This window comes from Saccostrea echinata, unplaced genomic scaffold, assembly GCF_033153115.1.
Source record: "Saccostrea echinata isolate AGI-Se365-2 ecotype Australia unplaced genomic scaffold, CSIRO_AGI_Sech_v1 ptg000056l, whole genome shotgun sequence".
Lineage (NCBI taxonomy): Eukaryota > Metazoa > Mollusca > Bivalvia > Ostreida > Ostreidae > Saccostrea > Saccostrea echinata.
In genome coordinates this window covers 1312873-1324880 of record NW_026889805.1, presented here as the reverse complement: position 1 = coordinate 1324880, position 12008 = coordinate 1312873, and the positions used below count along the sequence as shown (strand labels likewise).

At 30.7% G+C, this 12008-nt stretch overlaps 1 protein-coding gene across 1 annotated transcript; it reads right to left on the bottom strand.

Moving 5' to 3' along the window:
* Positions 1 to 1661: 1661 nt before the first annotated feature.
* Positions 1662 to 11594, bottom strand: LOC133173494 (hemicentin-2-like). The gene is made up of 12 exons (XM_061308480.1): positions 11549 to 11594; positions 9801 to 10097; positions 9294 to 9563; positions 8880 to 9149; positions 8488 to 8757; positions 6315 to 6572; positions 5874 to 6158; positions 5673 to 5792; positions 5476 to 5500; positions 3188 to 3261; positions 2127 to 2148; positions 1662 to 1869 (listed from the first exon to the last, which is right to left on the bottom strand). Exons 1-12 carry the CDS (start codon positions 11592 to 11594, stop codon positions 1662 to 1664), a joined length of 2145 nt encoding a protein of 714 aa, XP_061164464.1.
* Between the last annotated feature and the right edge of the window lie 414 nt (positions 11595 to 12008).

Genomic DNA, 12008 nt, shown 5'->3' with positions numbered 1-12008 from the left:
AATATTTATAGTTCAGCTTATATTTTGTATCTTTAAAAAAGTAAATATTCATAGTTTATGCTATAAATTATATGTAAAGAGAATAAATATTCATAGCTGATGCTACGAATTGCATGTTATGGTAATAAATATTCACATTTTAAGTTATTTGTTTAAAAAAGACCTGGGCGTTGTCAAATAATGACTACTATTGGTTTATTTGCCGTACATTCATGAAATATATGGAGATAACGAACAGATTCAAGCTCAAAAGTCCATTAAACATTACAAAATAGGAGCAGAGCAAACACGGACCTCTAAGACATCAGAGGTGGAATCAGGTGTCATGGAGGAGTGAGCATTTCCTGCCGACCGGTCACACCCGCCGTGTGCTCCTTGTCATGATCAGGAAATAACGGAAAAATCCGTCAACAATTCAGTGTGTAAATAATGGCCTAACAATTAGTTTGAAAAACGTCAGTCAGCATTTGACTCAATGATAAATTGTATTTGCTGACGAGGTCATTGTATCGACCATAGAACGAAATGATGACTTTAAACGAGACTGCTGATATTCTTGTTTCATCAACTTGTTTGTTAATAATTTACCTCATTTTAGAAATTGTACATACGTAGAGCATGCTCTTGCGTATCGAATCAACTGAGAGATATAAACTCCGTATGCAGGTGTTGAAGGTATATTGCTGCATAAGTAAGGGAAGTTGACGATTGAAAAGTTAAAGTCATCACGTTTATCATAAAGCTTGGTTGTTAGATTACCATTAACGTCTTTTTCAAGTAAAATATCCAAATATGAAACAAATGTGTCAGACTCTGTAGTATCTTTTATCTCAAGCTCACCGGGATATATCGTATCGACATAAGAATGGAAATAACCATTGTTAATTGACAATACGTCGTCGATATATCTAAATGTCGAGTTGAATGCCACAGCAAGTGTTTTCTTCTTTTCACGTATAAGATTTTGGACAGGAAATCATAAGACGATTGTAAAACAGGAAGGGTCGTCATATTCCGTATATGGTACTCAGAGGTCTCTGGTGAGATTTAAACTCTATAAGTTTTTTAATTATAAAAGTAGAAAAGATATATAACCACTTTTTTTTAATATTACAGCTCTATGTTTCCTGATGTTTACTAAAATTGTATCCCAAAACTATTCATGTATGTCTTATCCTGATATTAAGAAAATTGACAAAGTAAATAGAAAGATCAATTTATTATCACAAAATAAAACTAAAATATTATATATATATATATATATATATATATATATATATATATATATATATATATATATATATATATATATATATATATATATATATATATATATCATAATATATTCATATTACAAAACATTATGAAGTATGTTTGTGAATCAGAATATCACATTGTTATCTATGTTTGCATACAAAATATGTTAAAGAACAAGAATTATCCTTCTCTTTTTTAAGCGTTGGGTGGGATGGGATGGAGTGGGGTGCGGGATGGGAGTGGGAGTTAGGTATTGGGGAAATATTCATAAAAATTAAAATTCTACAGAAAGTTCATGTTAAAATATGCTAATTAGAACTTTAGAACTTATTAAAAATAACTGAAAATTAATATAAAATCAAATTTCACAACCGATTTTTCCTTTACATTTTTTTAAATTTAATTCAGCAAAAAGTGAACAATTGTATACATGTACAAAAATTAAATTCTACACAATTCATATAAAGCACGTAAATGTTATGATTGTTTTCAACGAAATTTGATTTGTCTTTTTTACGCAAAAAGCTATAAATATATTTCTCCTTCTTCCTTTTCTCCTGTGTTTGTGTTCCCGTGTTCCCCTGGCGCAGGTGCCCTTCACAATAATCGGCACTGCATCAATTTATTACGTGGAATAAAAATAATGATTATTCTCAAATATTAAACATTGAAGATTTTTGATCAAGTTGTGTATTAATTTATAAATCAATAACTCGACTTCGGTAATGTATTAAACTGACAAAATATATTTTTTTAATTCTTTAGTTGTTATTTCCTGGAATATTTATATAAATTTTATTTAAAATTATTTTTAATCGATGTTAAAGAATTACAAATTCGTTTTTTTAATACCTAGTTTACATACAAACCTTTCCCTCACTTCTTTACTTCCTAAAATTGAAAATGAACAATCAAAATGTCATTATGTAAGAGTATTCAAATAACTAAGCTCCGTTTGAATAAAATTGTGAAATAGATTCAACATACTGAAAATAATAACATAATTTTGTTTTATTTCAAGAACTTTAATATTTCTTGATTATAAATTTATGAATGGATTCAAGAGTTACCCACCAGAAAGTTGTAATGTCAATTTTTATGAAGTAAATTTTTTAATATCTAATATGATAAAGATTAAAGTACTAGGGAAAAAATGGGGTTGATGCGTGTATTTTTTCCTAGCGAAAGTCAATTAAAAGTGACATTTTTGGCACTTAAAAGTAAGACTGAAATGATGATTTAAACTACTGTTTGAAAATTTCTCTTTCTGTAAATAAATACTACAAGACAGTATTAATCATGAGTAAGAGTTTTGGCAATAAGAAATTCATATATTATATAAAAAAAAAATGAAACGTGACCCTTTGGCACTTCAAAATAAGAAAAATTGACGTGGTTAAAGAATATTGCTAAATTTCAGTAAAGGAGTATTGTCATTTTAAAAAAAATTTGCACGAATTGATAAAATTATGATTTAAAAAAATGGTTGTTTGATTGAACTTCGAGTATGATTACTATTCGTTATAATTATATTTCATCGACATATGTAGCCAAAAAAGTTCTACATCTAAATACTCTAGGATATGCTCATATATTAGGACTTACTATCAAATAAATCCTAGACTTTGTTTTATAGAATTCTTATAAAGTTGTGTGGTAATTTATGTTTCCATATCTCTACATCGAGAAAATAATAAAAATTGAATGAATGTATCTATCTAAATAGTCATTTCTACTCAAATGTGGTCGGTGATATGTTAAATACGTTCCTTTCTTCGTAGGTAAACATAGTTAAATTGCAAACTTTTACTTGCAACAGATGGGATTAAACAATCAAATATTCAAATTAAATAATTAAAATATATTCATGTAATTATATGCCTACAAGCAGATATACATTTGAATTAAAACTTTTATTTAATTTACTTACCTGTACAAATATTATCGGTTCCTTGATAGAAATGTTCTTCTATTTTTTGTACAGTATTCATCTCGTAGGTATCTCTTTAGTTTAAACAATAACGAAAGTTAAAACATTAATTAGATATACGACCAAAAACAAAAAGTAGATAATATATGAAGGAAAGAAAGGCAGTGATTTCTTTCGTTTCGTTTCAAATAGGAAAATGAATTATGTTTTACAGCAAATATCACTACTAAGAAAATACATTGACGTATTCAACCAGATTTATTTGTTGAAATACTCTAACATTTACTGCTGAGTGCCAGAAAATATATCACTGTACAATGCATAAGAATACAGCAAAGCTTTACACGCGTTTATTTAGTATAGTGAAACTTTACGTTTGCTTATTTTACTGCTGTGAACATTACCAACACATAATTTTCTTTGAATGGTACTCACAGATTATTTAACAAAATTTTAAACTTTAAGAGACATTCTCTGTAACGACTTGAACTTTTATATAGAAGCTGTGGCACGCATAGTCTCAGAATTTCTCCAAACTCTTTATGATAAAAGTCTTTGATACCGTAAACTCAAATCAGGCAGAAATTGGTTGCTACGTGACATGGTTACCATAGCAACATGTCCTAAAGTTTGAAAAATGGCATTTTTCAACATGTTCAGAGTCCCACAGTTAACGTTTGCAGCAAAGCAAACAAGTGGTAATGATTGTTTCTGAAAGTTGAAGGCCTGATGTCTTAAATGCATGATAAACATGTTTGGTAAATCAACTATTACATACGTTACTATGGAAACAAAGTATTCAAAAGTAATAATTTTGCTCATTTAATTTTATAACATCATACACTTAAGAATAAAAAAAATATATATAGGTTGAAATACAAGCAAATAATAGACAAAAGATCTTTGTAACATATACCATGGAAGAAATATGATATTTCTTATAGGTTGGCAATGGTTGCCATGGTTTTAATACCAAGAAGGGATTTTAAATTTACTTAGTGATTAAATCTAATCCTATCTTTTTAAAAAGCATATTTCTATATAACTTATGATCAATTTTTAAAGAAGTTCATGTGACCCTAATTCTCGCATTTCAAAAAATGCAAATTCAATTCTTTAAATATAGCGTTGCTATGGAAATAAGCCAAAAAAATATGCATAAAAATCTGAAAAATATTCTGTTTCCTTGGATACGTACCCTTGTATGTAGATTCCCAAAACTTTTATGATTGGTAATTATGAACAACTAACCTGACTTTCAATTTTGACTGCCACCCAATCCCTAAGTGGATGCAAAAAAATGGCACATAGGGTTTAATATTGATATAAAATTAACAAAATCGAACATTTTCCCTTCTTGGTTACCATAGCAACAGTGTTGTATTTTTCAACAAACGTTATCAATATATGATATTCAACTTTAGTTTTACCAGATAAGTACTATTCAAGGTGAGTCAAATAATATGTTTCTTGAATAAAAGGTAAGTAAATTCCTAAGGCAGCAAAAAAAATATCACTTTAAACAACTGGTACATTGTTTCCATGGTTACACTGCAAAGTAACAATTAATCCCAATTTTTCTTATGTTGTCGGTGTTGCAAGGTCCAAAGGATATATATGTGCCAGTCATGAAATTTATTGTTTTTCCTGAAGATAGTAGCATTAACCCAATCTTAGCAACACATTTTGGATGGTAACACTGTGTTACCATGGCAACCATGAAAGTTAATTTTAGAATGATATTGCCAATACCTAATTACTTAAGGTCAAATATTTTTATTGTTTTTTCTTAGGTTGTTGATTGAGTTTGATCATTTAACACCTATCATTAGTGAATATTGAGCGTTTTTCTGCATTTTTCAGCATCTAAAATGTATTCCAAATGTACCCATGGTTACCACTTACTTAGAGATAAATTCTAAATAGTTTCTTTATAGCATAAGTGGCAACAAGGTGTCAGGTTTTGGGGAGAATGGTTTGTTTGCTATTCTTATTCTTTATCAAGGCTTAATAAAGATTCAAAGTAGCTGAAAATCTCAATTTTTTCAACTTTTCTGGCTGTTACCATGGCAACCAAGACACATAGCAACGAAATTTTATTTGATATATGTTTCTTGTGTCAAGTTGTAATAATAGGCAAAGTTTCATCAAAATCGGTGACCATGCGTGGCAAAGAAGTTTAAGTGGTTACAGAGAATCGCTATTAAATCTTTTCTTCAGTGTGTCCAAATTTCATTATCCTTGCTATTGTGAAAAGTTTAACAAACATTATTATTCTTTTTACATACCGGAATGTTTGTTCTTTTTGTTCATCTAAAATTGAAAATAATGTTTCATAAGGTATTAAAATCTAAATACTCTTTTATAATTTTTATCAAGCATAATTATTACACATACTAGGTAATAAAATTATATTCAAAGAATCTAGGCCAAGGCCCTTTTTATCATAAAATATATGAAAAAAAACTAGGCAAAGACATTTTACCAGGTAATTTTCGTCTCATTAAAATAACAATAAGGATGATCACAATAACAATGGCTAAGGCAAGAAATGCTCCCAGTGTGCCTCCTAGAATTTCTTCAGATTTCGTAGAAAAACCTGATCCTGTAAATACCAAATTAAAAAAAAATAAGATGTATAAAATACTAGAACATTACTAACAAGCAACATTGTAAAGTATCTTACTTGTCATGCAGAAAAGTTTTCTAGAGTATGTTGATCCATGCTTGTTTGTCGTCAGAATTCTAAATTCATATGCTGTACTTGGTTCTAGATTCTCAGCTCTGGAAGCAAACAATCCTGGATTAGTTGTATCCTGGGATCCCTGTGAACAGTTTGCGAATGAAGATTTAGGCGCATACTGTAGAAGGGAGCTCTGGTTGATAGGAGATGCAGAAGTAAACGTCCACACAATGTCAGCATAGATGTCTCCACAGACAACCATCAATTGTGTCGGCTCTAATGGTGGCACTGTGTGTGTGGAAATAAATGTCTATGGAATTTTCATTTTCAGGTCATCGATTTTTTATAAATAAAAGAAATATGTTATTTTATAATGACTTACCAGGGGTTTTGCTTTTAATGTTAATTCAACTAGAATAAATAATTTATTCGTTATTTACTTACATTGTACTGCTATTGAAGCAGAAATTGATGCATTTCCGACTCTGTTTGAGGCTGAACAGGTATAATTTCCTTCATCTGATTTATCTATCCATTCAAAAACAATAAACGAAGTTGCACTAATCACTGATGAATTTCTGTCTTTTCTCCAGGTATATGATAGTGTCAATTCAGGGTCCTCTACATAACATCTCATGATAACCGTTTGTCCAACAATAGCTGTAATCAATTTTTCTGGACTGATGTGTAAATCAGGTACATCTATATAGGAAGAAAAAATCAACAACACTGCTCTACTGTTCAAATCTTTATACAGTGTATTTAATATGATTCAAAACAGATACACTCTATTGTGATATATTTTATAGCTAACTTTGATGGTAGATTCAGGAGTAACAGAGTTTATATTAAAGTAGGTCCCTACTTAAATGACGAAAAATGACGACCCAGTGATAGGTTATGAAACATGACCCAGTGATAGGTTATATTTGCTAATAAGGTCATTATAATGACCATAGAATTCAAGAAACACTTACTTTAAATGAGTTTGTTGAAATCCCTGTAACATTAACTTATGTGTGAGTAGCCTGCCTCGGTTTAAAAACTGTTGATACCCAGAGCATGCTCTTCAGTAGCGAATAAGTTGCGAGACATAGACACCATATGCAGGAGATATCGGAATAATACTACATGAATAAGGAAAGTTGAAAATGGAAAAAGCTGAGTCATCTCGTTTAACATACAATTTAGTTGTTGGTTGGCCCTTATCGTCTATAATCAGTAAAACATAAAATATGAAGTTGATGGGACAGACTCTTCTTCTTTGTCTTTTCTTTCAAGTTCACTAGGATAAATCGAGTCGACATATAAATGGAAATAACTATTGTTAAATGTCGTCGATATATATCTGAATGTCGAGTTGAAGGCCACGACAAGTGTTTTCCTCTTCTCATGTAGAAATTTTTTAATAAATTCTGCTTCAAAGGAATGTAAAACAGGTCGGCTAATAAAGGAGCAAAATTAATGCCCATCTGGATTTCAACAGTTTATTGGAAGAATCGGTCTCCGAAGACTACATAAACGTTTTCAATGAGAAACTCCAGCATCTTTTTATTATCAACTTCAGAGTATTTGTATGTAGAATCAGAGTGATTTTAACGAAGTAATTTTGTTGATGACCAATCCCAAGATGTGAAAATTTCCGAGTTCCGTTTTTATTGAAGAAGCAGTTGTCAATGACATAAAAAAGCCCCGTTTTTAATTAAACGTGAGGAATGTTTGTATACAGTGTTGAAAAGTCGTACATTTAATGTTATGGACTTTTGAAAAATACTGTCATTTCAAATTTTCTAAAAATTCTTTGGAGTTTTTGAGAATCCACTTCTGATTAACACCACTTCTAGAGTATGCTGTAGCACAGTGCGTTTAAAGTCTCTCCTTAACAGCAGTCGATATTTGGGCAAGAAGTAAAGACATAGGCTTGGTAGAGCATTTGCTGGAAATTATTTTAGCAGATTTTCTACCAAAAATCATCCGTTATTATAATTCTGTCATTTCCAATTGTTCATACACTTGAATGTTTTACTGCATTTTTATAATAGTTTGAAACACATGGCATTAAATCAGTGATAGTTTTGTATTTTCTGTAAAGTTGATTGATTAATGTAAGGATGATCAGAAAGTGCAATATTTATAAATTAAAACTTAAGCGACATTCCAAGCAAGTGCTAAAGTTTGCCGAAATTTACTCTTTTGTTGAAAAATCTGTGTTACAATATGATACATAATGTGCTCAAATAATATATCACTATAATATCACTGGATCCTTGTGTTTAGATTAGCCAATTATTGTTTTAAATTCAGAAAGTATGATGAAAGAAGGAAGTATATATTTTCCTGTACAATTGTGGTTGTTTTTAATTACATAAGATATAATTCTAATGATTCAAATGCAAAAAAAAAAAACTTTAACCAAAAATATTTTGAGTAGGGACCTACCTAAAGTTTTACTCTTTCAATGGAAAGAAACTTCCAAAAGTTAATTTTCCCTTATTATCTTCATTTTTGCTAAAGACATTGCTTTTGATAAACATGTAAAATAAACAAGAAAGCATAAGAATTTTTATTACTCCTGGGGTATCTCGATCTGAATATAATCATGTTGAAATTTACCTACATTGTACCTTTATTCTGAAGGATTGGCTATGTTTCCCTTTGTATCCTGACGGGTAGATGTTTTCTACTGTACACGTGTATATATCTGAAGCTTTCCTTTGTATACCAGGTAACGTAAGTATTGTCCCATTCTGTCTAAAATTGTCAGACTGTGATCTGGTCCAGTATACGGCGGTCTGAATAGGATTCCCATGTATAAATTTACACACCGCCGTTAGATCCGTGCCTTCTACAGGAAACATGTCTTTTATGGGCTCACTGTAAGGTGGATCTGAAAATTTGTGTATTTTAAAAATAATCATCATTTAGGTCTATCATTCAATTATTGAAATAGTTGTCCCTTATCCTTATATGATTTTATATGTCTGTTCTGAATAAGATTGAGATAGTTACATAATACTTGAATGTTAACTGTCTGACTGTGTCGTCCTTTTGCTCCAGATGGGTAGGTATTCTCTGCAGTGCAGCTATAGTTATCAGCACTTTCGTGGTGTATGTTTGTCAGTGTCAGTGTTGTTCCGTTTACCCGGAAGCTGTCACGTGACCTTGTCCAGAAAAGGACTGTATTTGGAGGGTTGCCAAGTGTAGTGTGACAATCCACTTCCACATTGGATCCCTCTTCTACGGGTGATAAGTTAACCATGGGTAAAACATGAGGTGGATCTAAATGTTAAACATAAGGTGGATCTAAATGTAAAACATAAGGCGGATCTTAATTTAAAAACTAAGGTGGTTCTAGAGGCATCAATTATGTTTATAAAGAAAGTATTTTGAAATATGAAAGCTACAAAAATAAATTAAACTTACATAAGACGTTAACGTCAACCGATTGCTGGTCGCTTCCTTTCTTTCCAGATGAGTAAATATTTTCCGCCGTACATGTAAAAATATCAGACATCCCCCTTTGTATGTTTGTAATTCTAAGAACTTTTCCCGCCTGTTTGAAGTTGGCGTCACGTGACCTTGTCCAGTAAATAATGGTATCTGGTGGTCTCCCGGGTGTGTATTCACACGGAACAATTAAATCCGTATTCTCAACTGGAGTGACATCACGGAGGTAGAAGATATTAGGCGGAGCTAAAGGTAGATGAAATAATATTAATTTAAACAATAAAAAATATTCTTTGTATCAATTTTACAAGGAAAGAAATAATTATATTGTTTAATTTAATACTTATGACAGTGTAAGATTTGACACACAGCAAAAATCTTGCTTGATACTTGATAACGGTTTGCTTTTTCAAATAAGAATAATAAAAACTACTTTTCCCAGTTTAATGCATATTTAAGATTTATTATAACTTTATATTTTACCAGCAATAGAGAGTGTCACGTTTTCCCTGTAATCAGAAACACCAACTCTAAGAGAGAATAGTCCAGCATCTTCCTCTTGTATGTCAGTAATACATATAGACATTAGTCCATTGGATCCATTACAATTAAATGTCCTATTTGGCCTCTCATTTGGAATTACATAAACATTGCCAGACACGCGATAACACAATGCTGTTTCATTTCTTACAATATATTGTACAGAAATTTCTGCGATTGTTGAAAAGTTAAGGCAAATGTCATCTCCTATTTCTACGTACACGGTGGTGCTCAAACATCCTGCAAAACAAAAAATAAATTGAATTTTTAAAAACATTTTTCAAGATATATAACCAAGTACTGTCTCTCAGTTCACTTCTATTTTCATACCTTCTGATTTGTTTAAAGGAGATGGGCAAACAAAGTGTGCAAAATGCCTATCGCTTAAAATTTATAAAAGTCATGTTCATTTTGTAAATTTAGTATTTAGAGTAAAGTTCTTATATTTGAAAGGTATGAAATTATAACAGACAAAACTTCTCTGCGGAAAATTCTTTCGGCAAAAATCATTCTTTGCTTTTTAAAAAAAAATGTGGTTTTATTCGGACTCGAACCCAAGCAATAAAAACCTGAGTACCCATTACCTTTAGAGACTAACAGGCTAACCACTAAGATGCACAGCTCATAACAAATAGTGGCATTTAAATCATGTTTGTAATACTACCCTTGACTAAACGAACTTTAAATACTTTTCGGAAAGTAACGAATGTTACCTCATAAAAGTGTATTCTTAAGGTATAATGGGTCTTTGTGAGGAGCATAGAGCATTCTGAAATAATTTCAAAGAAATTTCTACTTTCAGTTACCATGCATGTCAATACCGTTTGTCGAAATCAAAAATTGATATCCAGAATTATGTATTAGGTATTTTTTAATATATTTAATTTTAATAACCATAGCAACATCTTTTGTCAAAATCAAAAACCTAGTAGTTTTATTGAAATCAGCCCAAAACTGTTGGAGGAGTATCGTTTTGAAAAATTGTTTACGGACAGACAGACGACGGCCATCTTAATATCGCATAAGCTATTTTCGTCTCCGACCAGTTGAGGTTAAAATGGAGCATAGACCCATCAAATGGAAAAAAAAATGTGTTATTGTGCGAAGAAATTGTCTTTTTTTTTCTCCTTGAGTGTGTATGTTTCATGGACAAATAACTTTTTGTGAGATTGTTGCAAATGGTGGAGATTGACATTAAGTTAGTTTGGTTAAATGAAATATCATGGAAAATTTTGCCATAATTGAGATATAATTTTTTAAGTTTCTTCTTTGTCGCACAATAGGCATTTTGCTAGCCTTGTTCGCCCAACTTCTTTATATTTGATTACGTGTGAAACCAGTGTCCCATTTTTTCCTCAAGGTTAAATTATGCATAATAGGGCAAGAACGATTTAACGTAAACATTAAGTAAATGTTAATACAGAGACCATTACAATATACAGAGATCTAAACAAACTAGTATTTTTCTTATTTATTCCTGTTTCCAGATATAGTATCTTAAAATATATAAACGGAATAATATGAATTTAACATCATACCTCCTGATCTATGTCATACTGGAATATTCATAAGAATTGAATGGCTTCCTCTTATTCTTATCGGATAACTGAAGGATGAGTTGAATTACGATTTTAAGTCACTTGCCTATCATAATTATGGTTGATATTACTGATAGTAATAAGTTTACCTACCTACGCAGATAATCGAGAAAAAAATTACGGCTATCGACTTCAGCATTTTATCGCTGAAAGAATTTAAAAACCTCACTTTTCCAGACAGACTGAAGAGTTCATCGGAGAGTGAACTTCGTAAATATTTTAAAAATACATATATTACATATTATAGAAGAATAAATATTTATGAAATAGAGAATGTTTATTTTGAGTTTATTTTACCATATATTCATATAAATATTATACAATAAATAATAATATAATTTTCACCTTGTCACACTGCTCACTAGTGGTAAACTAGGACGATATTCGTCGATTTCTGGACTTAACAAATCCACAGAATAATGTATCCTGATATAGTTTTAACTCTTAGTAAGTATTACTGAAATAAAACCAAGTGTCATTTTGAAAGATTTTTTTCACAGATATTACCCATGGCAACACATTATCGAAGTTTGAAACCATAATATGAATCTTT